This window comes from Rhincodon typus, chromosome 20 (genome assembly GCF_021869965.1).
Source record: "Rhincodon typus isolate 14 chromosome 20, sRhiTyp1.1, whole genome shotgun sequence".
Classification (NCBI taxonomy): Eukaryota; Metazoa; Chordata; class Chondrichthyes; order Orectolobiformes; family Rhincodontidae; genus Rhincodon; species Rhincodon typus.
In genome coordinates, this window is record NC_063351.1 from 7,337,241 (window position 1) to 7,354,046 (window position 16,806).

The following is a 16,806-nucleotide window of genomic DNA, read 5'->3' on the forward strand; positions in this document are numbered from 1 at the left end:
CGTTAACTCTGTCTTTTCCTTCACAGATGCTGCCAGACCTGCTGAGCTTTTCCAGCAACTTCTGTTTTTGTTCCAACAGATTCGAGGACAGCTTCTTCCCTGCTGTTATCAAACTTATGAATGGCCCTCTCGTATATTAGAGTTGATCTCTCTCTGCACCTTCTCTGTAGCTGTAACACTATATTCTGCACTCTGTTCTATTACTTATGTAAGATATGATTTGTCTGGGTAACATGCAATACAATTCTTTGTACTGTGTCTCAGTACATTCGACAATAACAAATCAAATCCAATCAATTGCTGCAACACTTAGTGAACAAACTAAATTGTGTTTAGGGCTGAGATCATTCGAATAACTTCATCTGTCAGGACTGTGAGGCGGGGAGACTGGCTTTGAATTGTGGAATTTGATGGATGTGTAGGAAAGGAGTCTGGTGTCCTGCAGCTTAGTAATTAGAATCGCAGAACTGGGGACCAATGATGACAAATTCACCAGCTTCCCCGTTGTGTATGGCAGTGCAGATAGCTGCATGACACAGCAGAAAAGCACTTAATCAATCAATCAGCCAGACAAATCTAGCCAGACACAATAGTATTAGTGTGTCTTTTGCACAACACTCTAATCAGAAGAGCAAGGCAATCCGAGCTGAAGTAAGTAATTAATTTAAATGATAAGTAAAGGTGTTTTTAGTTTCCTGAAGAATTTCAGATTTAAACAAATGAGGCAGAATGGGTTGGATTAGTCCCTATTTATTCTGAATGGGGTAGGGGCAGTTTAACCCAGTTTTAGCTGATATTCTGTGTTAAATACGTGACGCGAGAAGACCAGCAACTGTGCGTCTGTGCATTTGAAAACAGCACTTGAAAGCTGCACTGCGTATGAGACCAACCTATGGAGTTTGGTACAGAAGGTGTTAAAGTTTTGCCCCTTTCTTTCTGCAGATGATGGAGAGAGGATCTTCTTCAGTGGCAGACTGTAGAGGGAGTGCAGAAGCAGCAACTACCAAACACACTGAAGGTTCTATACTGAAGCAAGGAGAGCGTTGCATTAGGTACATTCACAGCCCTTGAGGCAAACAAATATGCCTGTCAAATTGCATATGAAAATAAGTTCCTGCTGCCATTAATGTTGTGCTATGTGTAGTACGATGTGTGTAAACACCATATATACTATATATGTGTGTGTATTATATATATATATGTGTGTGTGTGTGTTTATGTCCTGACATTATGGACTATACAGGTTATATAAGTATATAAATGCATATCAGTAATATTCCTGACATTATGGGCTGTACAGTATATTCCAAGGGAAATGTCAGACTTTGATTAAGGTTTCCATCTGAACTTAGCTAAATTTGCATCCACTCTGGACTTTCAATTGATATTTGAAATTAAGAACAGATTTTACTTCTGTGTAATCCAAACAAATGCTTTGTTTGCTCAACTTCAAGCAAACATACAGAGGTTGCAATGTCTGAACAGTATGTAATAAGGCAAGCTCTCTTTTCTGAGATTGCTTCAGACTGTTTCTTGAAGCTGCTATATTTTAAAACAAGTGTGCACTTTTGTGTTATTCATCGGCTTAACCTTCAAAAGTATATCAGGCCAACGTTTGCTGGGAATTGGCTTAATTAGATTTATTGTTGCAACATTCATACTGGAATCTGTCTTTGTGCTGTAGCTTACTGGAAACACAAGTTGGCTGCTGTATGGTGATGGCCACCTGACGTTTGGAACTCAGGTGACCAAAGGGATGGATAGTCTATATCAAAGGATTAAAGGTTAGGAAACTAACAGGAAAAGGGCTGACAATTGGAGTACATTAGTGTCACTCAGGTAGAGAAACAGGAAAAGAGAGGGGGAAGAAAAAGGACAGTAAAAGAAAAGACAAAAAAATTAAATAAAAGCACAAAAAGTGACATTTTCAAGATTTCCATGTTTCTAATTGTTCATTTTTTGATCAGCGAGATTGATTTACTGCCATTACCAGTTATTAAAGGACTTGATTTTCTATGATGAGTTTAATGACCAATTAATGTGCAAGTAAGACATGACTCACGGGGGTGGACTTACAGTGAGACATTCTTTTCAAGAGCTCTGCAAATTGGCCATCAACTCATGATGATTCGTGATTCACAGAATATATCACTCCCATCACAAATGGCATGTTATTGCAGTAAAATGTTTCCTTTTCATGTGAATTGTTCCCCTTAATGAGAGAGACAAAACATGAGAAGCTAGAATCAAAAACATCAGCACAGGGATGGATACCCGGAGTTGTATTTAGGGGTATCTGTGTACTGAACAAGTTCCTGGTGCTTGCACTTTGCTCAATGGACTCTGCAGTACAAAGAAAACCTCTCTAGGACCTGTGCAAGGGATGGCATTGGGCTGTGAAGATATGCAGCAAATGGCAACAAAGTGCCTCCATTTGCTTCAGATGGTTTTAGAACTTCAGAATGCCTGATCCCTCCGTGTCTAAAAATTCCCGGGGCTGAACCAAGTTTGTCGCCTTTGTGGGAGTGTTCACTGTCCCAGTGGAGCCCATGACTCTTGCTACAGGGACTGAAAGAGCAAAAGATTGGTTGGCCTGCCCTCCAGACAGATCTTTCTCCCGTTGAGTCGGGGAACTCTTCATCGCTCTGATTGATGAGGCCAGCCACCCTGTATTAATGCTGTGGGGCAGCTTTTTAAAAGGATAGTCAGTTTGTGATTGACTTCTCTAATGGCATCAGGGGAATGCGATACTTACAATGGACAATTACTGGAATGGAAAAAGATTGTTGGACTATGATGGGTGAGCAGTGGTGTAGCACTAATCAGACAGCCCTTCTGCAGAAAAACCAAGAAAGGGTCATTTGACCCGAAACGTTAACTCTGATTTCTTTCCCCAGATACTGCCAGGCCTGCTGAGCTTTTCCAGCAATTTCCATTTTAACACTCCTAAAGAGCTAGCACAGGCCTGGTAACCTGAATGGCCTCCAGTGCTATCGATTCTCAGTCAACCTGCCAAGATTTAGGCGTGGCCACACTGTCGCTTAATTTCCTTTTAATAAAACGTTAAGTACAATATTCAAATGCCAGTCATGGGCACATATTTTCCCATTCAGTTATTTCCTGTAAGTATTGATTTTCCCATTTATGAGTCACAGAGCCTCAATTATAGGCTAGGATCATGACGAACTATTCAATTGTTCTCTTGTGAAGCATTAACTGAGACTTCTGGGAACAATCTGATTCCCAGTGCCCACAGATAAATAAATTATGTACATTAGAGTGTTGAAGAAAATTGGCAATATATTTTTGAAGGTCTAAGCTTGCATGATGCATCACTTACTTCAGCTGGCTCACACTTAATGCCACTACAATAACTCTGTGCCACTACAAAGGAACACTGTTGCACTGCCTTTTACAACCCAGTGTCGGCCATTAGTTCATTCGTAACGACACAAACCAGGATTCAAACGTTTATTTGCAGTAATGGTGCTTAAGAATTGATCTTTCAGTGGCAGTGTGACCTGAACAATGAGAAAAACAGAATCTCACTTTTATGAATTAAATAGATGTTTGGATTGGATAGTTGAATGACATAGGAGTATCAGCTAACTGCAAAGAGAGGTCTACAGTTATACAACACATCATAATCTCGGGACATATCAAAATACTTTACAGCTGAGTAAATACTTTGGAAACAGTCATTGTAGGAAACATGGCAAATAATGTACAACAGGGTCAACTGGCAATGAGATAAATGACTGGATAATTTGCTTGTGATTCTACTTTACAAATTCATGGAATTTGGATGTCGCTGGCCAGTCAGCATTTATTGCCCATCCCTAGTTGCCTTCAAGATAAGGTGATGGTGAGTTTTCTATTTGAACCACTGCAGCTCATGTACTGTAGGTAGATCCTCAATGCCCTTGTGAAGGGAAATCCAGGATTTTGACCCAGTGACATTGAAGGGTTGGCAATATATTTCCAAGTCAGGATGGTGAATGACTTGGAAGGCAACTTGCAGGCAGTAGTATTCCCATGTCTCAGCTCCCCTTGTACTTGTAGATGGAAAAGGTCATAGGTTTGGACAGTGCTGTCTAAGGAGCCTTGGTGAATTTCTGCAGTGCATCTTGTCAATGATACACATTGCAGCGTCAGTGGTGGAGGTAGTGGATGTTTCTGGGTGTGGTGCCAATCATTTGGGCCACTTTGTCCTGGATAATGTCAAGCTTTTCAAGCTGTACTCATCCAGGTAAGTGGGGATTATTCCAACACAGTACTGACTTGTGCCTTGTAGATAGTGGACAGGCTCTGGGGAGTCAGGAGGTGAATTACTTATTGCACAGTTCTTAGTCTGTGGCCTACACTTGTCGTGACAGTATTTATCTGATGAATCCAATTCAGTTTCTGATCAGTGGAAACCCCAATTAATTGTTAGGAATTCAGTAATCCAGATGCCATTAAATATCAAAGGGATTGCTAGATATTGTCCAGATCTTGTTGCATTTGGACATGGACTGTTTCAGAATCTGAGGTATCGCAAATGGTGCTGACCGTTGTGCAATCATCAGTGAACATGCCCATTTCTGACATTATGATGGAGGACAGGTCATTGATGAAGATGCTGAAGATGGTTGAGCCTAGGATACTACCTTGAGGAACCCCTGCAGAGATGTCCTGGAGAAGAGATGACTGACCTTCAATAACTGTACCATCTTCCTAAGTGCCAGGAATGACTCCAGCCAGCAGAGAGTTTTCCCCTGATTCCCACCGACTCTAGTTTTGCCAAGTTTCCTTGATGCCACGCTTGGACAAAAGTAGCCTTGATGTCAAGACTGTCACTCTCACCTCACCTCTGGAATTCAGCTCTTTTGTCCATGTTTGAACCAAGGCTGTAATGAGATCAGGAGCTGAGTGGCCCTGGCGGGACCCAAACTGGGCGTCATTGAGCAGGTTATTTCTGAGCAGGTGCTGCTTGATAGCACTGTTAGTGACACTTTCCATCACTTTACTGATGATCAAGAGTAGACTGAGGGGGCGGTAATTGGCCAGTTTGGATTTGTCCTGCTTTTTGTTTACAGTTGGCAGCTGGGCAATTTTCCGCATTGTTTGTAAAAAAAACAGAAGCGGACGATCTAGTAATATGCCTCATTGTAACTTGACCATTCTATTATCTACCATGTTTCCTACATCTATAACAATAGCTACACTTCAAAAGTAGTTTCAGAGATAGTAGGAACTGCAGATGCTGGAGAATCTGAGATATTTCTGAAGAATGGTCTAGGTCCAAAACGTCAGCCTTCCTGCTCCTCTGCTGCTTGGCCTGCTGTGTTCATCCAGCTCTACACCTTGTTATCACACTTCAAAAGTACTTAGGATGGCACGGTGGCTCAGTGGTGAGCACTGCTGCCTCACAGCGCCAGGGACCCAGGTTCAAGTACACCCTCAGGTGACTGTCCATCTGGAGTTTGCACATTCTCCCTGTGTCTGCATGGGTTTCCTCCCACAGGCCCAATAATGTGCAGGTTAGGTGGATTGGCCATGCTAAATTGGCCATAGTTTCCAGAGATGTGCAGACTAGGTGGATTAGCCACGGGAAATGCAGGGTTATGGGTCTGGGTGCGATGCTGTTTGGAGGGTCAGTGCAGACTCTATGGGCTTAATGGCCTCTATCTGCATTGTAGGGATTCTATGATTCTACTTAATTGCAAAAGATCAAGTTTCAATGACTGGATAATCTGCTTGTGATGTCGGTTGAGGAATAAATATTGCCCACACCACCATGGGGAACTGCTCTGCTGTTCTTCAACGTGGTTTCCTGTGTTATTTACACCCACTTCAAAATGATAATGGGGCCCTTTCTGAAAGATAGCAGCTCTGACACAGTGGTATTTGCACAGTATTGTACTGGACCATCGAACCAGGTAATGAGGTCAAATCATAGATCATAGATCATAGAGCAGTACAGCGTACAGGCCCTTCAGCCCACAATGTTGCGCCGAACTTTTACACTAAACCTAAGGTCTATCTAACCTCCACCCCTACCTTATACTATCATCATATGCCTGTCTAATAGCCGCTTAAAAGTCCCTAATGAGGCCGACTCCACTAACCTCTCCGGCAATGCATTCCATGCCCCGACTACTCTCTGAGTAAAGAACCTAACTCTGATGTCTCCCCTATATCTACCTCCACTCACTTTTAAAACTATGTCCCCTCATAATAGCTACCTTCACCCTAGGAAAAAGTCTCTGGCTGTCGACTCTATCTATACCTCTGATCATTTTGTACACTTCTATGAAGTCACCTCTCATCCTTCGTCGTTCTAAAGAGAAAAGCCCTAGCTCTCTCAACCTTTCCTCGTAAGACCTTCCCCATTCCAGGCAACATCCTGGTAAATCTCCTCTGCACCTTTTCCAATGCTTCCACATCTTTCCTGAGGCAACCAGAACTGGACATAATACTCCAGATGTGGCCGAACCAGGCTTTTGTATAGCTGAAGCATAACTTCATGGCTCTTGAACTCAATCCCTCTATTAATGAAAGCTAACACACCATACGCCTTCTTAACAACTCTATCCACCTGGGTAACAGCTTTCAGGGAACTGTGGACATGAACCCCGAGATCCTTCTGCTCCTCCACACTGCCAAGAATCTTTCCGTTAACCCTGTATTCTGCTTTCAAATTTGTCCTTCCAAAATTAATCATTAATCAGGGTTAAAATCCATCTGCCACTTCTCAGCCCAGCTCTACATCCTATCAATGTCCCTTTGTAACCTAGAACAGCCCTCCGCACTGTGCACAACACGACCCTCCTTCGTCCACAAACTTACTAATCCACCCTTCCACTCCTTCATCCAAATCATTTACAAAAATCACAAATAGAAGAGGACCCAGAACAGATCCTTGTAGTACACCACTCATAACTGAGCACCATGTTGAATATTTTCCATCCACAACCACCCTTTATCTTCTAAAGGTCAGCCAATTCTGAATCCAATCTGCCACATTTCCCCCTATCCCATGCCTCCTTACTTTCTGCATGAGCCTACCATAGGGAACCTTATCAAACGCCTTACTTAAATCCATGTATACCACATCCATTGCTCGACCTTCATTTGGTCACCTCTTTAAAGAATTCAATAAGGTTTGTGAGGCATGATCTACCCCTCACAAATCCATGCTGACTATCACGAATCAAACTGTGCCTATCCAACTGATCATAAATCCTATCTCTCAGAGCCTTTTCCAATAATTTGCCCACCGCTGAAGTAAGACTAACTGGCCTATAATTTCCGGGGTTATCCCTATTCCCTTTTTTGAACAAGGGAATGACGTTTACCACTCTCCAATCTTCCGGCACTATACCCATGGACAGTGAGGACGAAAAGATTATCGCCAAAGGCCCTGCGATCTCTTCCCTCGCTTCCCATAGAATCCTTGGATAAATCCCATCAGGCCCGGGGGATTTATCTATCTTCATGTTCCTCAAAATTCCTAGTACATTTTCCTTACTAACATCCACCTCCTCTAGCCTTCCAGCCTGTTTCACACTGTTCTCCCCTACAACTAGGTCCCTCTCAGTTGTGAATACCAAAGAAAAGTATTCATTAAGGACCGCTCCTATCTCTTTAGGCTCCATGCACAAATTCCTTTTACAATCCTTGATTGGCCCTACCTTTACTCTGGTCATTCTCTTATTCTTCACGTACATGTAAAAAGCCTTGGAGTTTTCCTTGATCCTATCTGACAAGGTTTTCTCATGCCCCCTAATAGCTCTCCTAAGCCCTTTCTTCAGCTCTTTCCTGTCTAACTTGTATCCCTCTGGAGCCTTTTCCGTTCCTTGTTTCCTAAACCTTATATAAGCATCCTTCTTCCTCTTAACCAGACGTTCGATCTCTCTTGAGAACCAAATCTCCCTCACTCGACTGCATCTTCCCTGCCTGCTGGGGACAAACATATCAAGCACACGCAGTATGCATTCCTTAAACAATCTCCACATTGCTATGGTGCTTTTCCCTGACAGCATCTGTTCCCATTTTATGTTACCCAGTTCCTGCCTAACAGAATTATAATTACCCTTCCCCCAATTATAAACCTAACCCTGCTGTATGTACCTATCCTTTTCCACGACTATTGTAATGTTTGGAGTTTGAACAGAACCACTTCCGAACTGAGAGCTAAGTGTGCTGCCCCTGAGCAGGACACACTCCATCACAGCAGCAGCAGCTTACTTTTCTGTAAATGTTATCAAACAATTTGGCCAGCCTGGCACCCATCAAACCAAACTACCCAGCCTGATGCCTGTCAGTTCAGTGACATGCCCAGAGCTGCGTTGACAAATTGCCCAGTTTAACATCAAACTTTCCTAACTATCTATTTTGTCTTCCTTTGGCATCTTAGCCAATGCATTACCCTGCACTTCATTTCAAACATCTATCACACATTTGAAAGGCATCTAATGAATGGGTGTTTTTTATCTTTACTTTCCCCTTAACTAAGTTCATATCTTCTTTGCCTTGTTTAACTAAAGGAATTCTGGTTTAAACTTGCCTATACATCATTGAATCTTCCTGATACATCACTGATGCTACATTTTAACCACCTTTCCTAGATTGTAGACATCAAACTTCTCTCATCCTCCCACAGTCCATTCCCTTTAAATCTGCTGCAATGCATGCGTGTCTCTTTAGCACACATCGATCACATTAGCTTATAATGAAAGCAAAATACTGTAAAGTGCTGAAGAAGAATCATATCAAATTTGATATATGAACTCTGTTTCTCTGTCCACAGTTGTTGCTGAGTTTCTCCAGCATTTTCTGTTTTTATAACAAATTAACTTGACCTGCTCTTTCCTGATTAATTTTGTGTTTCAAAATTCAACAGCTGATTTCTTTGTGGTGTTGCATAACTATGAAAATGATTGGAGTCTGGATAAAGGTTGATTGCTTTTGCTGCTAATTGGACGATGCATTATAACTTGAGTGGCCCCTTCAATACAACTGCTGAGGTTCTGTCCTGTGGATATATAGATATAAGGCAGCACATCTTCAGATTACTGTGGAAGATTTCTAGAGCCTGTGGGTTACCATGGTCAGAAAAAAAACCAGACAGAACCACTGGCTTTCAGTCTCAGTCTTGACATTTTGCTACTTGGAATTATGTATACACTTGTATGATGGATCCTCACCACAGCTCATGGTGAGGTAATATCTACCTGGTAGATGTGCTGCTATCATTGTCTGTCTTGGTTGAGATCTACAAGATCTGCTTTATCTAGTGTACTGGAGGAAAGCCAGGTGGTAGTCTGTTGAGAAGAGGCTTTCATCTCAAACAATAGGTTGTTTATTGAATGATAGCAACCAGTTGCAATTCATGCCAATATGATAGACATTGTTACCCAATCCATACAATATGGAAATAGGCCATTCAGCCCATTGAGTCCACACCAACTCTCCAAACAACATCCTACCCAGGCCCACCCCCTACTCTATCCCTCCATTTCCCATGGGCAATCCACCTAACCTACACGTCCCTGGACACTATGGGCAATTTAGCATGGCAAATCCACCTAACCTGGAGGAAACCGGAGCAAACCCACACAGACACAGGGAGAATGTGCAAACTCCACACAGACAGTTGCCCGAGGGTGGATTCGAACCCTGGTCCTTGGTGCTGTGAGGCAGCAGTGCTAACCACTGAGCCACAGTGCTGCCCCTAATCCTTGATATGAGGTCTTGCTCCTTTGAGATCTCTAAAACTGATCTCCACTATCCCCCCACCCGCCCCAACCCCGGTCCAGTTACCATCATCATCATCATATTGGATGGAGCTTAATGCACTCGTCAGCAGTGACCCTTTCAGACCCATGCACTCTCATACAACATGGACTTCACAAATCATTTGCTAAGCTTCCTCTGTAAAATATAAACGAGCCAGGCAGTGAATATAAATTAAAGTTTAAAATCCATCCGGATCTGATTATTTTAGTCAACCAGTTCCAACTGCAGGTTACTATACTTTGCACCGTCCAAATAAAGGTCTGCAATAAGTTAGTGGAATCAGGGGCAGAAATGATTAAGGGACCAGTAGAATGATTCATTAAGCAGGAGCCAGAATAGCAGCAGGCAGCGAAGAGAAATCCATCAGCTGGGATTGTGTAGAAAACAATGTACAGGTCCCAGGGTAGTGTTAGTGAGCCCCCCTTGTGTACAGACTGAGGATGTCTGCCTTAAACAGCAGCGTCTGTCTCCATTCCCTGTGATGGTGAAGTAGCCATCGTCTAATTAGCACTGGCACCTGTCCCAGAGAACATGACAGCTCAGAAAACTGATCAACACCCCCTTCCAAGTGAGATTTGCCATGAGGGAGGAACCAGGAGAGGTCTTGCCTCACTTCAGATCTTGGAATTTGGAGTCCATAATTATTTTGAAGAAATCAGAGTTTTACTGTTTAGATCTTTCATTTAAGAGCTTCAACTTAATTGACCAGTTGGTGAGACCTAATGCTGACATGTTGACTGCCGCCTTAGTGATGTAAGATGTTGAGTACAAAACCATTGAATCTTGTCAGGTCTCCTTTCCTTCAAGTCTAGAAAAACCCTCAAACTGTTTGATATGCAGAACTGACTTTGTAACCAGGAGGGTGCCTCACAGTTTGCTTGTCCATGTTCCCAGCTGGAGTTCCCAAAGTGGAATTACATGTACAACTACAAACCCCTTGCTTGTGTGTTGTGCAATATCTCATAGTTTTATGTGATGCTGCTTCTGTACTCTGGGAAGCTGGTGAGTGAGGAAATTTTAAGGATTTTCAGGGTTGATCTATTCCTGAAGCTTTGTTAAATTTTGCCTTTAGTTTGAGCTTAACTTTAACCTTAACTTATAGTTTCCTTTGCAGTGTTAGTCAGTGGCAAACAAGCTGACTGTGAGTCACAGTGACACTGTTATTTAATTAGTTAAAATTAGTAATTACTGTCAGCAATACTGACTTTGATCTTTGGAATTATTGCTTGTGTAAATACAGAGGGTAAGTATTGAATTCGGGACTTGGTGAGCGAGGGAATTTAGTGCAATGGGGGAAGTGAGGCTGTACTGGCATTTACAGAATAAAAACAAGGGGCGTAGTTTTATCTCAGTGATTGGAGGGAAGGGGGTGGTGTGAGGGTCCTGTCTATCTGCTGGAGAGGGAAAAGGAGAGCCCCGCGACGAGGCAGTGAGGCGCAAACCCATTTTATGAAGTGACACTCAGGCACATCACGGGCCTATCCCGGGATTTCGGATCCTGGGTGGAAATTCAACCCTTGGGAGACGCTGGCTAGTTGGAAGTCTGAAAGCTCTCTGTTGACCATCTGTGCCACTGGTGGGGCAAATGAACCTGCCTAGAGGCTGAGAAATTCGAGAGGCTCAGTGATGGGTGGGAGTGGGTCAGTGGCTGACGAGGTAGAGGTGAGGGAGGGAATCAAAAGTGAGGGTGATAGGTAGCTATCAGTGGGCTGTAAATGTTGACTAAATGTTGAAGTTGGAACATGTCACATTTCTCACCCATCCATTTCACACCCAAAGCATCTCTGGCATCATTTTATGTCAGCCCACCTTTCCGGTGTCCTGCATAAAGTATAGACCGTGGTTGTTCGTATTTCAAACGTTTAAGGATCCAAATGCTATTCTCAACAGTTGATCAGGTCTGCACTGTGCAATATTCTGTAATATACAACAATCTGCAAATGACGGAACTGATTAAACAGCCAGGAGGTTGGCAGCAGATGGCATTATCAGTGTTTTGACGAAGTCACAGCTGGGTTGTTTTGACTGGCGGATAGACACTCCTACTGTTCTGGCTGCTGAAGCTTTACATTAACTCTTCCAAAAGCTGAACTGTTCGGGTCTAAGGGTGGACAGGGAAGATCCCACAGCATCATTTGTTGAAGATTGGTGATGATCTTCAGTGGGTGTTGATGGGGTCACTGTGTGTAAGGTGGTTGCTGTGATTCCCCACAGCAGTGACCACACTTCAAAAGTATTTCATTGGCTGTGTGAGGCACTAACATTTTTGGTTTTGTCGAGGGTCTTCTGATGCACTTCTGGTTGACCTTTCATTGGTTTTTTTTTAAGTTTAATTCTCAGTGTGCAGGTTTTTGCTGCGAAGTCCAGTATTTATTTATAAATCTGTCTTTACCTATGAAAAGGTGAGTGTGGGCCTCGTTTAACAATCACTACACATATGGTCCATTGTGCGCTGTTCAGTGAAATTTTGATGCTGCCACCATGAAGGACTGGTGAGATATGTCCATGTGATGGAGGCCATGGTGCTGTTGTAGTTGTCCTTCCAGGCAGTAGACTTGGGAAGTGCCCTCCAAGGATGTGTTGATTGGAATATTGTGGTGGCTGGAAGAAGAGGTTGGAGCAGACTGGGAAGGTGCCGCAGGGGTAAGAGGTGGATGTTACCCCACTAGAGCGTGCAGACATTAGCCCTCATCACTGCAGCAAGCTGTGAGTAGGCTGAACTTCACCTGGATACCTTCAGTCGAAGTCACCCTGCCCCATGCCCTTGGCTGTTAAAGCCTTTGTGAATGTCAGTCTTTATACCTCAGGGTCATTCCAGGCTGTATGTAAGCCGCAAGCAGATAACTAACGTGCTTTTCGCCAGTGCTAACATCTCCATCTCTGCACCTATTAATATCACACAGCAGGGATAGCAGCACATTCGAAATGGAAATTCCAAGTTCTCTGGTGTGTTTTTCTATTCCTGGTCTCCAGTAACGTCCTGTGTAAACATCACCTTCACTTCTCTTTTCAGGGAGAACAACATGTCCCCGGTAGAGACAAAACAAGAAACTCCAGAGCAAGCACAGGATTCCAGTGAGGTAGGTGGTAAACAAAGAAGCCATTCGATCATCACCACTTGGGATGGTCTTAAGTTCTTCAGAGTTTCTTCTGCTTGTGTCTAAACTCTCACCAATTCCTTTCATCTGTCCACCCTGGGCTTGCTAATCTACAATGGTGCCCAGTCCACCAGTGGATTGTAAACTCTCATTCTTATGTTCAGATCTCTTCATGATCTCACCTCTCTCTCTTTTTCTCTCTCAATCCCTGCAGCGTTCTGAGAACTCTCAATTCCTCCAACACTCTTGCGCAAACCCTCCCCAGTTACTTCACCCAGTGGCTGATGGGTATACTTAGGCCTTGATCTATGGAGGGCCCTCTCCAAACATCTTCACTACATGTCCATTTGACAGCTGTTAAGGCTTAGCCCTTTTGGTCACAAGCCCTAAACATTGCGTCAGTATCAAATCATTGCATAAAAACACTTTTGTGAATTGCCTTGGGGTGTTTGGCTGTGTGAAAGGGGCTACATAAATGCACAATGTAATTGCCTGTTAACTGTAGCCCTTCATTTCTTTGAGCTATTCCGATTTGGTGCAAACGTTAATCAAATGTAGTTGTTGAAATGTTTCAAATGCGGTTAGGAATCAAAGCCTAATGTGCTTTTCAGATCTCAGGTGTTTTCCATGTGTGAGCTTGATCAAAGATTGTCAAGTGAAATGTTGCATGCTCAGAAAATGCATAATTAATGAAACATTTCCCTGGTGAAAACAGATTCAGGAAATTTTTTTGAATTGTTTTAGATTTTTGGATTTAGATTTAGTGCCATGCATATAAAAATACAGTGAAAAGCAACACTCCAGTGCCATCTCAAAACACTGAATACAATGGAAGAATTTACTGCAATTGAGATCATCGTTCTCCCTTCTCCTTGTTCCTCCCCTGCTGCTCCTCCAGTCACTGCTTGACATTGGCCAGAGTCTCTGAAACGCTCTCCTGGGACTCAGTTATAGGATCTAGGAGTCTCGGTTGCAGGCCTCCGCTGCTGCCACAATCAAAGCTGGAAGCCATAGGCCTGGGGCTGCACAGGTTCCACACCTCCAGCTCCCCATCCGACACTCCACCAGACGCTGCTTCCAGTCCACCGTGCGTCCATTTCACCAACACTTCAGTTCGTACAGGCGTCCGGGCCTAGCCGTGGACCCAGAGCCTTGGCTCAGCCTGTGAGGGTGGGCTGCAAAACATTTGAAGAAAAAGAATAAACTGAAGATTTTTATACTGTGATTTCTTTTTTGTTTTGACATAGAATAGGAGAAAATGTTAGGAAAAGGATGTTGCTTTGTTGATGCTGCTAAAAATACCTTTGCACTAATTCTCTATATTGCTATAGCAACCAACATCAGACGATGGTTTTGGAAATGCGCTTATTGTGCTTCTTGCTGTTTTTGTTGTTTGTGGTGATATTGTCTGGTCTGCTTGAAGCAGTTCCCAAGGGCAGTCTTTGCAATGCATTCTGGGCTATTCAGAGTCAGCAAATTTTTTTGCACAATATGAATAATAAAATTAATCTTTAGTGTAGCCAGTGGTGGGGGTGGGAGAGGGTCACTTTGCCGTTACAGAGCTAGATTTAATGGAGGTTAAAAAAAAGGTCTCATCTGGTGTACTACTCAGGCTCCTGACTGGCAAGTCCTCAAGGTCAAGGTCCCAGCCGGGGAGTGGAAGCCCATTGAGTACAGCCGGACAATCAGAAGCCAGCAGGTCTATTGAGCAGCAGTGCCCCTGGGCAGGCAGTGTTTGTTGCTGGTATTACACCCAGCTGAAGCCTAGGTTCCTCACTAGATTCCTCGTGCCATAGGTAAGTGACAGCAGAGTGGGTGTGGTGTCAGTATAAAGCACAGGGAGTGGCTCTCAGCCGGACCACCCACACACCCCACTCTCCTTCTCCATATACCAAAAATCTTGATTAGACTCTGTCCCCCACTCTCACAAAAACCCACAAACAGCAACACAGCTTGTCATTCTCCCCACCATCATTGTCTGCTCTCACCTTCTGCTGGCTGAATACTACCAGTGACAGGATGCAGTCCTTCATGAGACATTAATTGCCCAATGAGGGCCTCAATTGTCAACAAAGTGGAAAGGCCATCTACCATCTTGCCCTTAATCAGGAAAGGCAAAGGATTCTCCATCTACCATCCTGCTGCCTTGTCAACTCACAACCATCAAATCTGCCTCATCCCACTGGCACCAAACTTGGGTTAGGCCATCCAATTCTGCCCATTGTTTCCCACTCAGTGAGTGCCCAATCATGTTTATGTTGTTTGGGAGATGACGCAGAGTGGAGGACTGCACATGAGGAGCCATTGGAAATTGGGTAACTGTTCACTATCCCTCACTCAGAATTTTCTTCTTTCCCACCAGCAGATGGTTCCTCGGAGTAATGGACTTTGTGACTGTTGAATTTAGGCCAATGGTGGGTGTGCAGCCATAGACCGGGAAGAGAGTGAAGGGAAATCTAATAGTAGAGGAAATGTGAATGGGTGAGGGTTTTTAATACACCATTTGTAATGTTACATTGAGCTGATTGTTTTCTGTCTTACGTGGTTTGAAAATGGAAATAATTAACCAAAAATTGCAGTGCTATGGAGAGAAAAGAAGGGAGTAGGACTAATTGGATAGCTTTTTCAGTGATGGGTGCAATGGGACAAACAGTCTTCTCTTGTGCTGTATACAAAGATGAGGAAAAATTCAAAAGCAAAGACTATGCCTGACTTCTTTAAGTGACTGGTTTGGCTTCAACTAAGGTCAATTCTAGACATCACAGCGGTGTGTGCAGAGTTAGAAAAACTAGAACTGTTGTCTTGCAACAGGGAAGATTAAGAGGCAATCGAACAGACATTCAAAGAATGCGATACAGCGAAAAAACTTTCACTTCTGGGTCAATTTGCAAAGGCCTTGGATTCAAAACCATTAGCATCAGATTGAGATGGGAAAAGACATCTGAGATGACTCTAAAATTCTCTAGATTTATCTCTGTCCAGAAAAGGAACACAATGTATAATGGCACTATAAAAAAAAATTAAAAGCCCCAAAAAAGCACACTGCACAGAGTGATGGAATGTCCCAATCAGATTAATATATTCATTGACTTTGTTAGATATTTACTCATTAAAGCCTCATATCTTTGTAGAATTAGTATCAGAATATGTTTAACAATTAGATAATGGCTCTAAGAGCAGGTGTCTGAAATATTATCCAAAATTAGAGCATTAATTTTTTTTTTAAATCTTGTCTAAATGAAGGATGAAGAAGAATTCATGTAACTGTCCTTTCTAGAAACAAGCTGACAAATTCAGGGCATTCCATTCGTTGGTCATTTGAGGTCACTTTGAGGGTCCTTAAAACCTATTGATGCTGCAGTTTTTATTTGTTTTTGTTCTTGAATGTTCCTTGAAGCCAAAATCTTTAAATCCTCTGCAACGTGTGATACCAAATGAAGTCTTGCATCCCTGTCAAGAAAAAGTAATTGAAACATTTTCAATCCTTGATTTTAACCACTTAAGGACAAGGTTGTACGTGACAATGCATTGCAATCTGAATCGATTAACTGGTACAAAAATGAGAAAGTAATAGCTACGAGAGTTTTGGAAGCGAGTTGTGGACATTTTGCTTAACTATGCTAGATGTCAACTTCTAAATGGAGCTGGCTGTAAGATACACTTTTGATTTGACTTATTATTGTTACACGTACCTTAGATACTGTGAAAGGTTTTGTTTTGCATGCAGTACAGGAAGATCGTATCATACAAAGGGCATTAGGCTAATTGAACAGAGCGAGGAATACAATATTTACTGCTGCAAAGAAGGTGCAACAGAGTGAGAACAACATTAAATTTAAAGTTTGAGAGGTCCATTCAGAAGTCTAATAACAGTGGAGAAGAAGCTGTTCTTGAATCTGTTGATTTATGTATTTAAGCTTTTGCC

General features: G+C 42.8%; 1 protein-coding gene across 3 annotated transcripts in view; it reads left to right on the forward strand.

Moving 5' to 3' along the window:
* The window catches only part of fam13c (family with sequence similarity 13 member C), a 98,929-nt gene that overhangs the window by 27,991 nt on the left and 54,132 nt on the right, over nucleotides 1–16,806 (forward strand). For all 3 annotated transcript variants that reach the window (XM_048608885.1, XM_048608887.1, XM_048608886.1), the window contains exons 2-3: nucleotides 943–1,052; nucleotides 12,797–12,863. In XM_048608885.1, the coding sequence (XP_048464842.1) occupies nucleotides 943–1,052; nucleotides 12,797–12,863 (177 nt within the window). The remainder of the gene's footprint in view (nucleotides 1–942; nucleotides 1,053–12,796; nucleotides 12,864–16,806) is intronic.